Source organism: Chiloscyllium plagiosum, chromosome 1 (genome assembly GCF_004010195.1).
Source record: "Chiloscyllium plagiosum isolate BGI_BamShark_2017 chromosome 1, ASM401019v2, whole genome shotgun sequence".
NCBI lineage: Eukaryota > Metazoa > Chordata > Chondrichthyes > Orectolobiformes > Hemiscylliidae > Chiloscyllium > Chiloscyllium plagiosum.
In genome coordinates, this window is record NC_057710.1 from 57709978 (window position 1) to 57730902 (window position 20925).

General features: G+C 43.5%; 1 protein-coding gene across 2 annotated transcripts in view; it reads left to right on the top strand.

Annotated features, from left to right (window-relative positions):
* ca9 (carbonic anhydrase IX) overlaps positions 1-11020 on the top strand; it is a 108065-nt gene extending 97045 nt beyond the window's left edge. For both annotated transcript variants that reach the window (XM_043687227.1, XM_043687237.1), the window contains one exon: positions 10300-11020. In XM_043687227.1, the coding sequence (XP_043543162.1) occupies positions 10300-10360 (61 nt within the window). In that variant the 3' untranslated portion in view covers positions 10361-11020. The remainder of the gene's footprint in view (positions 1-10299) is intronic.
* The last annotated feature ends 9905 nt before the right edge of the window (positions 11021-20925 follow it).

The window sequence follows — 20925 nt, forward strand, 5'->3', positions numbered from 1 at the left end:
GGACACCAAGATGAATATGTTCCATCAACTACAGCCCTCTGTTTTCTTTCAGCAAGCCAATTACTGATTCAAACTGCTATGTCTCCCACAATCCCATTCCTCTGAGTTTTGTATAATAGCCTACTGTGGGGAACCTTATCGAACGCCTTGCTGAAATCCATTTACACCACATCAACCAGTTTACTCTCATCTACCTGTTTGGTCACTTTGTCAAAAAACTCAATAAGATTCGTTAGGCACGACCTACCCTTCACAAAACCGTGCTGACTGTCCCTGATCAGATTATTCTTTTCTAGATGGTTATAAATCCTATCTTTTATAACCTTTTCCAACACATTACCAACAACTGAAGTGAGACTCACTGGTCTGTAATTACTAGGGTTGTCTCTACCACCCTTTTTGAACAAGGGAACCACATTTGCTATCCTCCAGTCCTCAGGCACTATTCCTGTAGACAATGACGATTTAAAGATCAATGCCAAAGGCTCAGCAATCTCCTCCCCGGCTTCCCAGAGGATCCTAGGATTGATCCCATCCAGCCCAGGGGACTTGTCTATTTTCACACTCTGCAGTATTTCTAATACCTCTTCCTTGTGAACCTCAATCTCTTCTAGTCTAGATGCAAGTATCTCTGTATCTTCCTTGCCAACATTTTCATTTTCTATAGTGAACACTGTCGAAAAATATTTTAGTGCTTCCCCTATCTCCTCTGACTCCATACACAACTTCCCACTATTATCCTTGATTGGCCCTAATTTAACACTCGTCATTCTTTTATTCCTGACATACCTATGGGTTAATCCTGATCCTATATAATGATATAATATATACCTTCATCTCAATATGCAATTTAAGCTATGCTCTCAGTAGAGTTTAATACCTGAAATAAGGTCTCACAGTATCACACAGGAGTATGTTCTTTGAACCTTTGGATGTGGGTGTTGCTGGCTGGGCCAGCATTTATTGTCCATCCCTAGTTGCCCTTGAGAAGATGGTAGTGAGCTGTCTTCTTTAATCGCTGCAGTCCACATGCTGTGGGTTGACCCAATGTCAATTGGGAGGGAACTCCAGGATTTTTGACGCAGCGACAGTAAAGGAACTGCAATGTATTTCCAAGTCAGGATGGGGAGTGGCTTGGAGGGGAACTTGAAGATAGTGGTTTTCCATATAGCTGCTGCCCTTGTCCTCCTAGATGGAAATGGTCGTGGGTTTGGAAGGTGCTACCTGAGGATCTTTGGTGAATTTCTGCAGTGCATTTTGTAAGTAGTACACACTGCTCCTACAGAAATTTGATGGAGGGAATGGATGCTTTTGAATGCTGTGCCAAGCAAGCGGGCTGCTTGTTCTTGGTGGTGTCAAGTTTCTTGAAAGTTGTTGGAGCTGCACTCATTCAGGCAAGTGGGGAATATTCTATCACCCTGCACATTCTGAAGCAGAAGTCTTCAGGACTTTTGCTGGAACATTGTCCGAGTTTGTAGCTTTTGCCGTATCCATTGTCTCCAACAGTTTCTTGGTGCCACGTGGAGTAAATCAAATTGAATGAAGGCTGGTATCTGCAATGCTGGGGACCACAGGAAGAGGCGAAGGTGGATTATCCACTCGGCACTTCAGGCTGAAGATTGCTGTGAATGTTTCAGCCTTATCTTTTGCTCTGATGTGCTGGGCTCTTCCATCATTGAGGCTGGGAACATTTGTGGAGCCTCCTCTTCCAGTGAGTTGTTTAATCAGCCACCAGCATTCACAACTGGATGTGGCAGGACTGCAGACCTTACGTGTGATTCATTGGTTGTGGGATTGCTTAGCTCTGTCTATCACTTGTTGCTTACCTCACCTTCAGGTATGCCTGGTGCTGCTTCTGGCATGCCCTCCTGCACTCTCCATTGAACCGGGGTTGATCCCCTAGCCTTATGGTAATGGTTGAGTGGGGGATATGCAGGGCCGTGAGATTACAGATTGTGCTGGAGTACAGCTCTGCTGCTGATGGCCTGCAGTGCCTCATGGATGCCCAGTCTTGAATGCCAGATCTGTTCAAATTTTGTCCCATTTTGCATGGGGGTAGTGCCACGCAACACAATGGAGGTTATTCTCAATGTGAAGGCGTACATCATCTCCACAAGGACTATGCATTGGTGACTCTTACTGATACCGTCATAGCCAGATGCAACTGCAGCCAGCAGATTGGTAGGTATGAGGTCAAGTATGTTTTTCCCTCTTGTTGGTGACCTCCCCACCTGCCACAGACCATGCCGAACAGCTCTGTCCTTTAGGACCTGACCAGTTCAATCACTATTACTGCTGCTGAGCCAGTCTTGGTGGTGGACAATTTGTGCTCTTGCCACCCTCAGTACTTCCTCTAAGTGTTGCTCAACATGGAGGAGTACTGATTCATCAGCTGAGGGAAGATGGTACTCAGCATGAGGTTTCCTTATATTTAACCTGGAGCCACAACACTTCGTGGGGTCAATGTTGAGGACGCTCAGAGCAACTCCCTCCCAACTGTATACCACTCTGCCGCCACGTCTGCTGGGTCTGTCCTGCTGGTGGGACAGGACATAGTCATACTCATGAAATCACACTTTACAGACACCTCTCCCAATGTTAGCACTCTCCCTCAGATGTTAGTAAGGAGGATTTTGCAAGGTTGACAGGACTGTTTCTGCTTTCTTTTTCTGGTGTCGAGGTTGATGCCAGGTGTTCCATCCAGTTTCATCTATCTTGCGACTTTGTAGCGATTGTAGTGACTTGTGAGACCATTTCAGAGGGCAACTGCAGGTCAACCACATTGCTGTGGGTCTGGAGTCACATGTATGCCGGACCAGGTGAGGATGGCTGATATCATTCCCTGGAGAATATTAGTGAATCAGATATGATTTTCTGACAACCACCAATTGATTTCATGATCATTAGATCCTTAATTCCATATTTTCTTATTGACCTCACCATCTGCCATTGTGGGGTTTGAACCTGGGTTGCCAGAACATTATTTGGGTCTCTGGATAAATAGTCTAATGGTAATGCCATTAGGCCATCATCCTTCAACCAAATTGCACAGGAGCAATCTTAGACTTGGACTTAATCTGCCTCCAGTCCCTGAAATATTTTCAGAACCCTTAGGCTGAATTGCACAAGTCATGGTGGTGGGGCTAGGGCAGGTGCTAATTGATGACATTGAGGGTGGAATTAGGAGAGATTTCTTTGCTCTCACTGCTGCCCATGCCTCCTCTTTGATGTTTGCCAACAGCCTGGTGGAAGTCACTTCCCTGAGGGTCCAACCCCATCCAACTCCCTCAAAGCTGGAGGCACAGGCATCAAAAGAAACCGCCCGAGTGAGGATTTTCCCGAAATCTGTCTATCTCCCTTTGGAGCTGCTGAGGTAGCAGCTGCTGGATCTCTCTCTGATCCAGAAACATTGGGGTGTCTCTCACACTACCTTCTTTATTAGAATTAATATTCGGAGAAAGCCAACTCGGAGACTGCCCCCACACACATCGCTGTGATGGTCTCGCTTCTGGCAAATGAGACCACCGCTTGTTCCAGATATTTGGGTCTCAAAATCTGTAGACAAATGCCTTTGATGGTTTTGTTATTCACTTCCATCAAATGGAATCCTTTCCTTCCTTCATGATGTAGAAAGCCAACTGAATGAAATGAATTAAACATCCCTAGGGCAGCTGCCCACACATTTTAATGTGCTTTGAGCTAGAGGTCAGCTTCCAAGTAGAAATTAGTTCTCCACTTATTATGTCAGGTCAAAGGCAAAACATTTCATGTCAAAGCTATTACTTTTGAGACAACTGCCTTCCTTACTGGAAGGCCAACCACTATAGATAGCAATTTTTATCAGCTTTCTTTAGTAACCCTGTAGGTTTTTGAAAACCTGATGCATTTTACCAAACAATCTTGATTTTGAAATAGTTAGCATAATTGCTCTCCTTTGGGCCAAGGTTCGACAAGGTTCCCCACTGTAGACTGGTTAGCAAGGTTAGATCACATGGAATATAGGGAGAACTAGCCACTTGGATACAGAATTGGGCTTGAAGGTAGAAGACAGAGGGTGGTGGTGGAGGGTTGCCTTTCAGACTGGAGACCTGTGACCAGTCGTGTGTCAGAACGATCATTGCTGGGTCCACAGCTTTCCATCATTTATATAAATAATTTGGATGTGAACATAGAACATATGACACCAAAATTAGAGGTGTAGTGAATAGTGAAGTGGGTTACTTTAGAGTGCAACAGGTTCTAGATCAGATGGGCCAACGAGCCAAGGAGTGGCTGATGAAGTTTAATTTAATCAATGTGAAGTATTGCATTTTGGAAAGGCATATCAGAACAAAGCGTATACACTTAATGGGAAGGTCCTGGGGAGTGTTGCTGAACAAAGAGACGTTGGAGTGCAGGTTCATAGTTCCTTGAAAGTGGATTCCCAGATAGATAGGATAGTGAAGAAAGCATTTGACATGCTTGCCTTTATTGGTTGGTGCATTGAGTATAGGAACTGAGACATGTTGCAGCTGTACAGGACATTGGTTAGGCCACTTTTGGAATATTGTGTGCAATTCTGGTCTCCCTGCTATAGGAAGGATGTTGTGAAACTTGTAAATGATGATGAAATCATTCCTGATGAAGGGCTTATAACCGAAATGTCGATTCTCCTGCTCTCAGATGCTGCTTGACCTGTTGTGCTTTTCCAGCACCAGTCTTGACTCTGATTTCCAGCATCTGCAGTCCTCACTTTCTCCTAATCTCTTCTGAACCCTTTCAAGGATGTTGCCAGGTTTGGAAAGTTTGAGCAAAGGGAGAGGCTGAACAGGCTGGGGTTATTTTCTCTGGAGCATAGGAGGCTGAGGGGTGACCTTATCGGAGCTTATAAAACCATGAGCAGCACGGATAGGGTGAACAGGCAAGGTCTTTTCCCTGGGGTGGCAGAGTCCAAAATTAGAGGGTATAGATTTAAGGTGAGAGGGGAAAGATTTAAAAAGGACCTAAGGGGCAACTTTTACACACAGAGGATGGTACATGTATGGAATGAGCTGCCAGAGGCTGGGACATTTACAATATCTAAAAAGCATCTGGATGGGTATATGAATTGGAAGGGTTTAGAGAGATATGGGTCAAATGCTGGCAAATGGGACTGTATTTATTTAGGATATGTGGTCGGCATGGGCAAGTTGGACCAAAGGGTCTGTTTCCATTTTTAAAGTTATTTATTCATTTTATGGGATGTGGGTGTTGCTGGCTGGCCAGCATTTTTATTCCACGCTGTATATCTCTCTGACTCTGACTTTTTAATGGCACTACCAAACCAATCCTTTCACAGTCAGTTAGGGATGAGTTCCAAATGGCAGCATCACCCTGAGCTCTACAAATGTTTTAAATAAAAATGAATTAATCCTTAAGTGTCAGCAAACAACAGAGTTTCTTTCTTCAGTGAACAGATTGTGTCCCTCTGACAATGATATTTTTGACAGTAAACCACCTTCACACATATAAAGCAAATACAAAGTCAACAAAGAAATTAGGGCCTGTATTTTCCCAGCCCCATGAACAGTGTGATTGGAGCTGCCCCGGGACTGGGTGAAAGGTGGCACCATGTTAGGTCAGATCGCCGATGTATTTGAATCCTGTTTAACATTCCCATGCTTTAAACTCTGGAGTTCAAACTTTGAGGAACAGCAATTGATTGATCAGTGAGTGGCCTCCTAGTGGCCACATTCAGATTGCAAACAGCATTACAAAATAAAACCGGCTTCTTTAAACTCTGGGGAGATTAGATTACTTACAGGGTGGAAACAGGCCCTTCGGCCCAACAAGTCCACACCGACCCGCCGAAGCGCAACCCACCCACACCCCCACCCCTACATTTACCCCTTTAACCTAACACTATGGGCAATTTAGCGTTGCCAATTCACCTGACCCTGCACATCTTTGGACTATGGGAGGAAACCGGAGCACCCGGAGGAAACCCACGCAGACACGGGGAGAACGTGCAAACTCCACACAGTCAGTCGCCTGAGTCGGGAATTGAACCCGGGTCTCTGGCGCTGTGAGGCAGCAGTGCTAACCACTGTGCCACCGTGCCGCCCACTTTCCCCTCTGCTCTGTTCTGAGGGACCCACCAACTCCAGCCCCACGTAATATTTTATTTCCATCCACATCTCTGGTGGCAACTCAAATGGAGGCAGCCTCGTGATCTGCCTCGTTTGGGCCCAATTCTCCTGCTCGAGTTTCGAGAGCTGAAGGTTCTAATTGGTCCTGCAATGTCAGGAGCCTGCCTGTGTCCCCCTTCACTAGAGCAGGCAGCGTAGGAGAACTGCTCCTGGCTGATTGCACCAACTCTTTTGCTGCTGCCAAGCATGCGATTGGGACCCGCAGTGTCATGGTCACAAGGTCTTTAGTACAACCCAAACCCAAAATTGAGTTTATTTTGTAATAGACAATAGGTGCAGGAGTAGGCCATTCTGCCCTTCGAGCCTGCACCACCATTCAATATGATCATGGCTGATCATCCTTAGTCAGTATCCTGTTCCTGCCTTATCTCCATAACCCTTGATTCCACTATCCTTGAGAGCTCTATTCAACTCTTTCTTAAATGAATACAGAGACTGGGCCTCCACTGCCCTCTGGGGCAGAGCATTCCACACAGCAGCCACTCTCTGGGTGAAGAAGTTTCTCCTCATCTCTGTCCTAAATGGTCTACCCCATATTTTTAAGCTGTGTCCTCTAGTTCGGCACTCACTCATCAGCGGAAACATGTTTCCTGCTGCCAGAGTGTCCAATCCTTTCATAATCTTATATGTCTCAATCAGATCCCCTCTCAGTCTTCTAAACTCAAGGGCATACAAGCTCAGTCGCTCCAGTCTTTCAGCGTAAGGTAGTCCCACCATTCCAGGAATTGACCTCATGAACCTACGCTGCACTCCCTCAATAGCCAGAATGTCTTTCCTCAAATGCTGTAATGCTGTCTGCAATCTGAATGCTAGGTGAAAGTGAGGACTGTAGATGCTAGAGATTAGAGTCGAGATTGCTGGAAAAGCACAGCAGGTCAGGCAGCATCCAAGGAGCAGGGAAATCAACATTTCGGGCTAAAGCCCTTTATCAGGCTTGAGGCTGGGAGCCTCAGGGGGGCGAGATAAATGGGAGGGAGGTGGGGTTAGGGGGAGAAAAGATTCCTCATTCCTCATGAAGGGCTTTTGCCCGAAATATTGATTTTCCTGCTCTTCGGTTGCTGCCTGACCTGCTGTGCTTTTCCAGTACCACACTCTCGACTGTAATCTGAATGCTGCCCCTAGGAGGTTATTCACTGTTAGCTGAGGTAAATGGGATCATAAGATGTATCTCACGCTGATCAGTCAATTGCTGTTCCTCGAAGTTGGCTAAGTCTGCAGGACTGTTTTGTAAACAACTATTAAAGCTATTAACACTGATACAAACTTTTTTTTAAGATCTATCCAAATGTTCAAACCTAAACTGAAGTGACAGGCAGTTCTCATGCTGTCATTTCTACCCAGCACTCTTTCAACATCATTATATAAACTGAGTTTCACGCGGAAGGGGAAATTAGACTCTTGCTGGTTATTTGTGAAAACTGCATGTGCTCGAACATGACAAATGAAACACAGGGCAGTCAGGTCCAGGAATTGAAGGATGATCATCTTCTAAAACTCAACTTATACTGACGTCTAAGTTCCTTATTCACACTTCCTGGCTTTTGTTTTGTGCTTATTTTTATTCATTAATGGGGGTATTGCTGGCAGTTATTATTGCTCTAGGGAAAGCAGTGGTGTCAGGGCCCATAGTCTTTGCAGTATCCAGTGCCTCCAACCATTTGGTCATATCATGTGGATTGAACCGAACTGGCTGAAGACTAGCATCTATGATGCTGGGGACTTCAGGAGGAGGTCATGATAGATCAGCCACTTGGCGCTCTGGCTGAAGATTGTTGCTTAATCTTTTGCACTGATGTGCTGGGCTCTCCTGTCATGGAAGATGGGGAATGTTTGGGACTCGCCTCCTCCAGTGAGTTGTTTAATTGTAGTCCTGCCACTCACAACCGGATGTGGCAGGACTACAGAGTTTAGATCTGATCCATTGGTTGTAGAATCGCCTTTCTTTACTGGTTTCTATGTATGCTGTTTGGCAAGGAAAATGTCCTATATTGTAGCTTTCCCAAATTGACACCTCCATTTTAGCTATGCCTGGTGTTGCTCCTGGCATTCCCTACTGCACTCTCCATTGAACTAAAGTTGATGGTTTGATGGTAACTAGAGTGAGAGATATGCTGGGCCATGAGTTTCAGATTGTGTTGGAGTATGATTTGACATTGGCTGAAGGCCTACAGTGCCTCATGGATGCCCAGTCTTGAGTTCATTTAGAAACAAAAACAGAAATTGCAGGAAAAACTCAGAAGGTCTGGCAGCATCTGTGGTGAGAAATTAGAGTTAATGTACCAGGTCAAGTGACTCTTCCTTAGAACTGAGTCCTTGAGTTCTGAGGAAGGGCCACTGGACCCAAAACGTTAACTCTGATTTCTCTCCACTGATACTGCCAGATCTGCTGAGCTTTTCCAGCTGTTTCTGTTTCTGATTTCCAGCATCCACAGTTCTTTCAGTTTTATTTATTTCTTTTAGATCTGTTTGAAATCTATCCTATTTAGCACGATGGTGGTGCCACACAGCACATTGGAGGGTATCTTTACTCTGAAGATGAGACTTCATCTCCACAATGTCAGTGTGACAGTCATGTCTAACAATACTGTCATGAACATGTGCATCGGCCACAGGTGGATTGGTGAGGACAAGGTCAAATATGATCTTTTCCCTCTTGTTAGTTTCCTCCCCAGTTGTAGCAGACCTAGTCTACCAACAATATCCTTGAGGTTTTGGTCTATAGTGGAGCTACTGAGTCACTCTTGGTGATGGACAATGAAATTTCCACTTGCCTGGATGGATGCAGCCCCAACAACGTTCAAGCTTGACACCATCCAGAACAAAGCAGCCCTCAAGCATCTACTCTGCCCTGCACCACCAGCACTCAGTGGCAGCAATGTGTGCCATCTATATGATGCACTGCAGAAAATCAGGCTTCTTTGACAACAACTTCCAAACCCATGACCACTACCACCTAGAAAGTCAGCATCTATGTGGGAACACCACCATCTTTCCAAATCTCACACCAACTTGATCCAAACATATTGCTTTCCTTCAATGTCATGGGGACAAAATCCTAAAACTCCTTCCCTAATGACGTCTGAGTGTCCCGGCACCACACAGTCTGTCGTGCCTCCAGGAGGCCACTCCAATGGCAATAAATGCTGGCCCAGCCAGTGAATCCCACACATCCCAGGAATCAAGAAGAGAAAAGCCCAGTTTAGGTACTGTACCCTGTGACACCCTGTAGTCAGTATTCAAAATGCAGAAGATTCCTCAGCTGGAGAGTGGGCAGTGAATTGGTTAACAAGAGATTTTTTTTGCCCATGTTTGACCCAATATCATGAGACTTTATGGGATTCAGAGTCAACGTTAAGGGCTCCCCACCTGTATACCATTGTGTCAATCCCTCTGTTGGGTCTGGCCTGTCAGTGGAGATGGTGATGGTGTCTGGGGCATCATTTGTTTGTAAGATATGATTCTGTGGATATGACTGTCCAACAGTTTCTTTTACTAGTCTGAGACAGTTCGCTTAATTTTGGCATGAGTCTGTAGATGTTAGTAAGGAGTATTCTTGCCAGGTTCAATAGGGCTATGTTATGTGTTGTAATTTCCAGTGCCTTAGTTGGTGCCATATGGGCCATCCAGTTTCATTCCTATTGCAGAATTTCGAAAGTGTCTGGTACATTGATCAAATTAGTTTTATTTCCATATGAGTGTAGAAATTGAATGTCAACAGCCACTTTTTATAATGAGCATGAGTAAATCATGTTCAAGGTCTCACATAACATAGCATGTGAACAGAATGAAGCAAGCTCTTTTACTGATTGTCTCCTTTTCTTAGCCCAAAGACACAGACATTATTTGTCTATAAGTGCTGATTCAGCTGTCACACAAGGTGATTTAGCATAGACCCAGAAATTAACGTCCTTCTGATGTGCATGTCTGAGGCATTTATGTATTAATATCCATTGATGCAGATAACTCTTATCTATTGAAAGTATTGTTAAAGAGAAAGAGCAACCAAATTAAAAAATTGAACTTCAACCTTTTGTTGAATCTGTATACCTTGTAAAACAATGCATCAGTTTTCTTCTCTTTGATTCCTTTCACAGCAATGTTCACTTCTTATTGCAAACTTTGTTTTTAACAGATCAAACACTGAAAGAGGACAGAAAGTAATCTACAAACCTGCTGCTACAATGGAAGCGTGAGAACTCAGCAAATCTGTTTACCAGCAGAAAACCTGGAATCAAACTTGGATGTTAGAGCAGAAGTTAATGATTCCTCAAGAACAAATTACCTGTTTGTTATTTGTCCTGTTCAGAACTTTAGCTTAATGCAGTTGAAACTATTTCTGAATAACAATTATTCTGTACAGTTCTAGAAAGGGGTCATGCTTTAATAAAATTCTGCATTGTAATATGTCACGATCTGAATACAATGTAAAGAAATGCAGTACTTAAAGAGTAGAGCTGTACAGCACCAGGGCAATTTCACTGAGGCTATTGATTGTTCAGATACTAGGAGACTGGTAAACAATTTTGATCAGTTGTGTAAGACAGTTAACTTTACGTTCATTATTGTGTGCTTATTTTTTATATGCAATGTGATATACAAGGGCACAAGTTTATTTACTGTATGACACAGGATATCACATACACTTTCGGTGGTGGTGGAGGATAATGTTCAGTGCTTGGGTATATTTAATTAACAAAATTGCAGAAACAGAGTTGAACTGTATATCTGTTTGGTGAAGTATAATTTTGGGAGGAAAGAGATGTGCACAAAAATGTATTTGTATCTTTTCCTTAGTTTGACCTGACGACTCTGTAAAGTGATATAAAGTCAGTAATAATCTCTACTGGAAGAAATTGCATGATGGCTTTGAGAAATCCTTTAAAAAGCATTATTGTAAACCATAACTGACAGCAATGACTGTCTAAAACAAGATTTTTGTTGGAGTAAAGGAAACTATAATCACAAATCAAGAGATCACCCTCAGGATAGTAAGACTATAACTTGCATTTTCATAGTATGGTTTATGACAAAGTCCCAGGGGCTTCACTAATTCAGCTAGACAGGGAAATATCTTCCAAGAAAAGAAAATTTAGAAAAGTTGATCACTATCACGATAATAAAAATGGGTTTGCAGAGGCATGGAAAGGGAGAAATGGTCTAATGAATGATTTTCGGGAGGGCGTTTGAAGTTTTTATTCATTCACATTGTTGTTTTTGACACGGCCAGCAGTTATTGTGTATCCCTAAGCCAGAACATAGTAGTGAGTGACCTTCAAAAACCACTGCACTCTGTATGGTTTGGAGGGAGAGTTTCAGGGATTTGACACAGAACAAACAATTATATTGTTTTAAGTCAGGATGGTATGTGACCTGGATGGGTATTGCTTGTTCAAATGTGGGGTCTTCATAGGTGTTAGAAGTTACAGGTTTGCAATGTACTGTCAAGAAAGCTTGGCAAGTTGTTGCAATGAATCTTGTAACTGCTCCTGTGCAATGGTGCAGGGAGTGAATGTTGAAGGTAGTGGATGTGGTGCCAATCAAATAGCTATGTTATCCAGGATGATGTCAGGTCTCTTGAATCTTATTGGAGCTGCACTCAGCCAGGGAAGCGTGGGGTATTCCATTACATTCCTGACTTGTGTCCTGTAGATAAGTTTTGAGGAATCAAGAGTTGAGTTTCTTGCCACAGAATGTCTAGCCTCTGACCGGCTCTTGTGTTTGAGGCTGGTCTAGTATTTTTAGTTAATAGAACCAGGATGTTGTTCGTTAATTATCCGTAATGATAATCACCATGAAAGACAAGAGCAGATGATTGGATTATGTTTTATTGGAGATGGTCATTACCTGGAACTTCTGTGGCATACATGTTGTCTGTTGTTGAATTTTCAGAGTTGGCACAGATTTCTTCAGTAATTGGGAAGTTTTGAAAGAACTGAACATGGTCAGTGAACATCCCTAATTCTAACCGTGTATTAGATTGTTTGAAGCAGCTGAAGATGGTTGGCCATAGGACAATATCCTGAGGAATTTCCAACATTAGTCATGGGAAATACACGATTTTGGGGCAGCACGATGACTCTGGTTAACACTGCTGCTTCATAGTATCAGGAGCCTGAGGTCAATTCCACCCTCGGACGACTGTCTGTGTGGAGTTTGCACATGCTCCCTGTGTCTGCGTGGGTTTTTTCCGGGTGCTCTGGTTTCCTCCTGTAGTCCAAAGATGTGTAGGTTAGGTGAACTGGCAATACTAAACTGTCCATTGTGTACAAGGATGTATAGGTTAGATAGATTAGCCATGGGAAATATGGGTTTCAGCAATAGGAAAGGGATGTGAGTCTGGGTGAGGTGCTCTTTGGAGAGTCAATGTGGACTTGTTTGGCTGAATCCCCTGTTTCCACTGTAGGGATTTTAATTCTAACTCCATTTTGATTTAGGCCCCTCCCCCTCTTCCTCACCTTTGATAGTCTGCATTGCCTTGGACAGGCTTTGCATGTAAATTAGTCAATTGGAAAACACGGGTGATTTTGTGAGGGAAAGAAAACTATTTAGTTCCGTGGATCCAAAGAAAAAGGGAAAAAAATATCCTGTGGAAATGAGGGCTCTTGAACTACAGTGGTAGTGTGGACTCACATTCCAACTGCTTCAGATGTGTGCATGACATATCCGATCAGGTTGATTGGAAAAAATATCTCCCCTGGGAAAACCCTACAGTAATGTCCTGCGGATGATGAATCATTGGTGTTAGGTGTGACTCCAACCAATGGAGGGCTTTCCTCCTGATTCACATTGATGTTGATTTTTCATGGGGCCCCTTAATGCGAGTCAACAGCAGCATTCTCAACACACCTCTGGGATTTAGCCCTTTTGATTTTGTTTGGACCAAGCATGGATGAGGTCTAAATTCAGATGGCTTCAAAGCCCTTCTACCAATAAAGATGCAAAGAAACAGAAGATTGTGCAAAAGAGCTGAGTCAGAGGATTGTAAAGGATGTGTGAATGGATGCAAGGCTGAAGGAGGCTGCGTGGTAAAGTTAGACAAGGTGTGCCAGGATACAGATGAGTTCATTGCCAGGAAACAGACAAGGAGTTTATAGTTTTAATATTGGGTGGAGCCAGTACAGGGCAACAGAAATCAGGGTGATAGGCTGAATTTGGAGAATAAGCCAACTATTTGGCTTTTAAGTGACTTTTTAAAGGAATTGTTTTGAGCACTACTTCAAAATTGAACAAAGCATTTTGAGATATGAGGTGGTTCATGTCAATGTTAGAGACTGTGGGTAAATACCATTTGTTTTCATTGTTCGGACCCTAAGGTTGAGGAATTGGTTTGGAGAAAGTGAGGACTGCAGATGCTGGAGATCAGAGCTGAAAATGTGTTGCTGGAAAAGCGCAACAGGTCAGGCAGCATCCAAGGAGCAGGAGAATCGACGTTTCGGGCATAAGCCCTTCTTCAGGCAATTCTGAAGAAGGGCTCATGCCCGTAATGTCGATTCTCCTGCTCCTTGGATGCTGCCTGACCTGAGGAATTGGGTTGTCATGCTAAGGTTGTTCAGCACCTTGGTGAGGTCTCTGCTGTCACCCTGTTGTAGGAAGGATATTATTAAACTGGAGGAAGGTCAGAAAAGGTTTATCAGGATGTTGCCAGGAATGGAGGGTTTTAGATATAAAAATAGACTGGAAAGACTGGGATTTTTTCCACTGGAGTGTAGGTGGGTGAGGGGTGACCTTATTGAGGTTTCTAAAATTATGAGGGGCATAAATAAAGTGAATAAGAAGGATCTTTTCCCTAAGGTGGGAGAGTTCAAAACCAGGAATTATATTTTTAAGGTGAGAAGAAAGATTTAAAAAGGACACGAGTGGGAAATTTTTTACACTGAGACTAATTCGTGTGTGGAATGAACTGCCAGAAAAATTAATGGTTGCAGATGTTGTTACAATGTTTAAAAGACATTTAGCTAAGTCCGTGAATAGGAAATGGATAGAGGGATATGGGCCAAACGCAGGCAGGTGGGTGGGACTAGTTTAGTTTGGGAACATTGGTGGCGTGGACTAGTTGGACTGAAGGGTCTGTTTCCATGCTATACGAATCAACTAATAAAGTTCTGTTCCTGACAAGTGCCTTCAAGTTATTAATTTTTGCTTGCAAGTTTACATTTGCCTCTTATTGTAGAGTTAAAAATCACACAACATCAGGTTATAGTCCAACAGGTTTATTTGGAAATACTAGCTTTCGGAGCGCTGCTCCTTCATCAACTGCATTTTACTTTGGTGGAGAGCTTCAGATTAGGAAAGGCTGCAGAGAGGGCGGGGGTTTAAAACTGGGACAAATTACAGTACATCGGGGACTCAGCGGGGGGCAAGCATTTAACTCCAGTGCACTAGGCCATAAGCACACAATTCTCCTGAGAGAGAGCAGGATGCCAATGATCATTTTGCTAACCACTTCAGATTGGAATGTTAAATGATGCCTATCTCACTGGTTACTCTCAGAAGGTAGGCACTCTGGGTGGCCTACAGCTTCACCTCCTTTAGGTTTACCGTGGACTCCTCCAATTTCTCTAATTGTGGTGAGTCCGCTTTTAAGATCAATAATTCTCCTGTTGATCAACAGCCACAGGGTGCATCATCAGTGTCCAGGGATTGAACTCTCTAATCCAGACTATCCAGTATCTATGGAGAGAAGACAGAATCATGTTCCAAGTCCAGTGACCCTTCATCAGAACTTGCTTCTGACCATCATTGGCCTTCCGCTTTCTCTTCACAGATGCTGTAAAACCTGAACAGTTCCTCCATCAATTTCCGTTTTTATTTAAAATTTCTAGTTCTAGATATCCACAGTTGTTGGATTTATTATTTTGGATTCTCCAGTGTTATTCCTTATCTCCTTGTTAATCCTTTCTCACTTGTAAAGTGTGAGCCAGCAGATTCAAAGCCTTACCAGTCCCATCAAGTATCTGAGCTGAAAATGTGTTGCTGAAAAAGCGCAGCAGGTCAGGCAGCATCCAGGGAACAGGAGAATCGACGTTTCGGGCATAAGCCCTTCTTCAGGATCTCCAGCATCTGCAGACCTCACTTTTTCCATCAAGTATCTGACCTACCTGTGTGCTGTGTCAGTGCACATTCAGGAGAACGCCACACCTCGACAAACCAGATTTAGCCATTCTTGCTGCACATGGCAAGGGCCTAGGGTAGATTCTTTTTCAAACAAAAAGAATTTGTGAGACAAGATAAGAATCTTTATGATAAAAGTGTTCATATTCTACACACTTTTTATTTTGTTGTTTCACCCGTTGGCTAGGATCATCCTATCCCTCCCTCTCTGACATCCAGGACCTACACTGCACTAACTTTATTCAGCTCCATTGTCTCCTCCACCTCTACAGATGTCAGTTGTGTGTTCTATAGAGGACCAACCGCCCCCGCCACCTCACCCGCAGTTCTCTGCCTGCCCTGAGTGAGCTGTGTACTCAAATCTTGCTAAGTGAAGAGATGCAGAAAGGCAAGCATTCATTGAGTGGATAGATGAAATTGATGAATGTGCCGATGAGAGAGAGATAGGACATAGGACATAGGTTGCCATTGTGTGCTGTATACTGAGCTGAGGAAGTACATAGATGGGGAGGGATGGGAACAACTACAGCTAAATTAGGTGATGACGATGGAAAAGATTGAACAGGCAGAGAGTGTGTTCGAACTCACCTTTAACCTTCCAGATTGATGCCTTGCCCCAGAACTGACAAAAAGTCACAAACCTGAAACTTAAACTCTGTTTCTCTCTTCCATAAATCTGCTACGTATTTCAAACATTACCCTTCTTTGAATTTTTGATCTCCAGCATCTGTAATATTTCACAATGGACCCTTGTAGGTCTGCTCATTAAAACCCAGCACACATTTTGCTGTCTTTACGGAGCAGGAAGAATTCCTTTATCTGACCAAAATAAGATGGACTTAGCAACAAAAAAAAGAGATGCAATCAGTTCAACTTGCTGCTGGTTTTCAAGCTAATTCCCCACTGTAATACTGCAGAAAACTGTAGGAGAGTGAACTTCTTGTGGACATTGTCTCAACTGTTTGCTATATTAAACCAGTAAATTGTTGAGATATAATTCAACCATAAACCAACTGAATAGTGGAACAAATTTGAGGGGCTGAGAGGCCTGCTCCTGTGCCTGTGAGGAATACGTGCTGGAGGCTCACCTGCACTTTTCATGGTGTGTTTGCAATATTTATGCTGCACTGTCACAAAACTATGGCTCACAAATCAAGCCCAATACCTTTTAACAGAAGGACCATTAACTTCTGATTTGCTGTGGGTCGGTCTGCCACTGATTGCATTGAGAAGGAAATATATTTCAAGATGTTTACGATGCATTTTTCTGGTACTGGAGTTGGTATTTGCTGCCAGGGTAGAGGGCATAGAAGCATTAGCGATAACACAGAACGCCAGCCTTTATCACTCACTCACCATCTGCTATTGCCACTGGTGCTCCCCATGGTTAATGGAAGCCTGTTATTCTTGCCCTGGTAATCCATTCTCTCTAATGCAATCAGGGCCCCTGAGTCAACCAAAAATCAGTGCCCTTTAGGTTCATAGTGAAATTATTCCATCTGAAGCAGCATAAAACATCACCATTCTCTAATGGAATTTGTCATTTCTAACAATTTGCATTTACTTTGACTGAAGTTTCACAATTCTCTAAAATATTAAAATGTTTTTCCGCTGATTTTATTATTCATAATTATTTTCTAACACTTTCTGATCCTTCACTAGTGAAACAGAATGGTGTAGGTGGCATTGGTTCACAGTTGTATCAGCAATATTGTTTGAGATGTTGATAACAAATTTAAAAGCTAAAGGAGGATTGCTGCTTCTCTGCTTTATCTGGGATGAACTAAATGGTGGGAACAGATGGTGCATACTCCAAACCACTTGTAGTTTAGTTTAATCTCCCACAGAGGACGCAGACTGGAGGTACTCTCAATATGGTTTTACTTCCTGATTTTCAGGTTTTATACTCTTCCTAAAGACAGGAAGGAAATGAGTGTGAAATAACTTCAATCAAATATGTGTTTTCACAGATCAAAAATAAAACAGTGTGTTCATAAACAGTAAACGTCACATTAGATTGCACTCAATGGTAGGGCATTCGGAAATTGTACCGGCTCTATAACCTTACTATTTCTTAGCAAGCGAGGAGCCTTCACCTTATACTTGACAGTTTATACTGTAGTCGCATATGGACACGGCAGCCAATTTGCACACATTAAGATCCTACAAACAGCAATGGGATACATGACTAGACAATCTGCTTGTTGAGGGATAAATGTTGACCTGTTTACTGGAAGAATTCCTTGCTCTTGTTCAAACAGTACCATGTTATTTTCACATCCATTGAAACAGAAGACAACTGCAACAATGAACAAGGGGCTGCCCAGGAGAGAACAGTGAAGGAAGAAGATAGTTGTTAAAGGAGGTTACACAGTCTGGGAAACATTCGAAAGTCATCATTGTGAACCCCACACAGTTTGATACTTGTGTGATGCCAAGATAAAGAACATCACTTACTGGATGCAGAATATCAGGGAAGAGAGAATGAGACAAAGGTGGTGGCCCACATTAGTAGCAATGAATAGAAAGAGTAAGCATAATGGCCCTTGGATCAAAGGATCAGACTTTCAAGATGTAGAGAAGAAATTATAAAGTAGACAATAAAATATCGGAGCAGAATTAGGCTATTCAGACCATCGATTGTCCTCTGCCATTCGATCATGGCTGATACATTTTTCAACTCAATTCTCCTGCCCTCTTCCTGTAAGCTTTGATCCCCTAACTAGTCAAAAAGCTAAGCAGGACATTGAAAATAGATATCTCTGGATTACTCTTAGTGCCACATGTTAGTAATAGCAGCAATAAGAAAGTAGAGAGGGTCAATGCATAGCATGAGACATTGAGGGAATAGGCACATAATAGAAATGGGCAGGTTGCACCCTACCAGGACTGGAGCCTAGCATCTTCATGGGGGAGGTCCACTATAGTTGGTAAGGGTTAAGCTGAATTAGCAGGGGTTGAGGAGCAGCATTTAGAAAATGACATGAATAAGATGCATAAAGTAAGAGCATTGGTGAGAATAAGCTTGTAATCCTTGATAGGAACAGACTAAGAAGGCTTATGAAGAACACAAGTTAAAGAGCTGAATGTAAAAGGAGGAAAGTTTTGCTACAACTATTTAGTGTATTACTGTAGCTGGACCTGGAGTACTTTGTACAGTTCTGGTCAACTTACTTCACGAGGGATGCACTTGCTTGGATTCATTTAGCTAATTCTTGGGTGAAAGGCTTGACCTTGGTTGAAAGTTGAGTGGGATGGGCCTTTCTCTATTGGAGTTTAGAAGGTCAAAGGTTAATCCTTTTCAAACACCCACAATTCAGATGTTTGACAGGCTGAGAGGATGTTTCTTCTTATGGGAGAACTGAGAATATAAGAGATACAGTATAAAAATAATGGGTCTTCCATTAAAGATGGAGAGGAGAAGAAGTTTCTTCTTTCCGAGGGTCTTTTCTCTTTGGAATTCTTTCTCCACACACAGCAGTGGAGGCTGGATCATAGTCAAAACAAGGTAGACTTTTTTTATTGACAAAACAAAAGGTTACGGATAACAGCAGGTCTGATGGGCCAAATGGTCTGTTCCTGCTTCCTTTTTTGTTACATCGGAGAGGTCTACAAAACATGCACTTGTGCTTGCGGCTCATCAAACATATTATTTGATAATGCATACAACTGTGGGAATATGATGTAGTGACAATAACTGAAAAATGGCTTAAATGACGAGGATTGAGCAATTAACATATGAGAAGATCAACCATTCATAAAAGGTGAAGGCAGCAAAAGGCAGATAAGATGGCAGTATTGGTGAGAAGGTACATTGTGGTATTGGGTAGAGAGGATTTCCTCAAGGGGGCAATAACAGCTGAGAAGAAAGAAAAATATAATCATGCCGCTGGGTCATGAAGGTAAGGGCATGAAGCTGTATAATGCATACTAGATTAATCTCTCAAATAAAATAAATTGATTTGGGGAGTGAAGCAGAAAATTATACCCGCAAAGAGAGGAATTTATCATAAAAAGAAACCCAAATATCTTTTAACGTGTGTGCAGTAGTAAGGTTGGGATGAGCCCCTATTGGGACAAATAAGGTAATTTCTGCTTAGAGGTCACAGAATCACTGCTTGGACCCAATGGGACACATCCTAGGATTTTAAAGGAAGTGCGAGCAGCAGCGAAGGTAAGACCGTTTGGTTTTAAAAGTACTTACCGGTAGCGGGCAGCGGTGTTTTTTTTTCTCTTTCACTCTCTCTTCACAGAAAGAGCGGGAGCACCAGGGGGAAGTGACGACGACCAGAGGGGCAGCCGGGAAGGAAAGCGGTGAGTATTTATACTCACCCTTCGAAGCCGTCGGTCATTTCCAGTGCGAGCAGCAGCGAAGGTAAGACCGTTTGGTTTTAAAAGTACTTACCGGTAGCGGGCAGCGGTGTTTTTTTTCTCTCTCTTCACAGAAAGAGCGGGAGCACCAGGGGGAAGTGACGACGACCAGAGGGGCAGCCGAGACACGGAAGCAGTTAGTGTAAGCTTACCTGGGTAAGTTTTTTCCCCCCTTTAAAAGCGCGAAGGAGAGGAACCCAAGGCACTACACGGGTAGTGCCTCCCACCCGCCCTCCTCCTCCTCTAACCTAATAATAACATTTGTTGTGGTAATAGGTAAGTGCTGAATTTTGTTTGTTGTATTCATTAGACCCAGTTTTTTTTAAATAAAAGTTAGCTTTAGAGGGATGGCAGTAAAGGCAGTGCAATGTTCCTCCTGCAACATGTATGAGGTGAGGGATGCCATCGACATCCCTGCCGATTACACTTGCAGGAAGTGCACCCATCTCCAGCTCCTCCAAGACCGTGTTAGGGAACTGGAGCTGGAGTTGGATGAACTCCGGATCATTCGGGAGGCAGAGGGGGCCATAGATCAGAGTTATAGGGAAGTAGTAACTCCAAAGATGGCAGATAGATGGGTGACAGTGAGGGGGACTGGGAGGAAGCAGCCAGTGCAGGGACCCCCTGCGGCCGTACCCCTCAAGAACAAGTATACCGTTTTGGATACTTGTGGGGGGGATGACTTACCAGGGGTAAGTAACGGGGCTCAGGTCTCTGGCACGGAGCCTGTCCCCGTTACTCAGAAGGGAAGGGAGGAGAAGAGCAGAGCAATAGTAATTGGGGACTCGATAGTTCGTGGCACAGATAGGCGGTTTTGTGGGAACGAGAGAGACTCACGTTTGGTATGTTGCCCCCCAGGTGCAAGGGTACGTGATGCCTCTGATCGTGTTTCCCGGGTCCTGGAGGGGGAGGGGGACCAGCCCGAAGTCGTGGTCCATATTGCGACCAACGACATAGGTAGGAGGAGTGCCGAGGATGTTAGACAGGCTTTCAGGGAGCTAGGTTGGAAGATCAGAGTTAGAACAAACCGAGTTGTTGTCTCTGGTTTGTTACCCGTCCCACGTGATAGAGATTCGAGGAATAGGGAGAGAGAACAATTAAATGCGTGGCTTCAGGGATGGTGCAGGAGGGAGGGGTTCCAGTTTTTGGATAACTGGGGTTCTTTCTGGGGACGGTGGGACCTCTATAAACAGGATGGTCTACACCTGAAACTGAGGGGCACCAGTATCCTTGGGGGGAGGTTTGCTAGTGCTCTTGGCGGGGGTTTAAACTAACT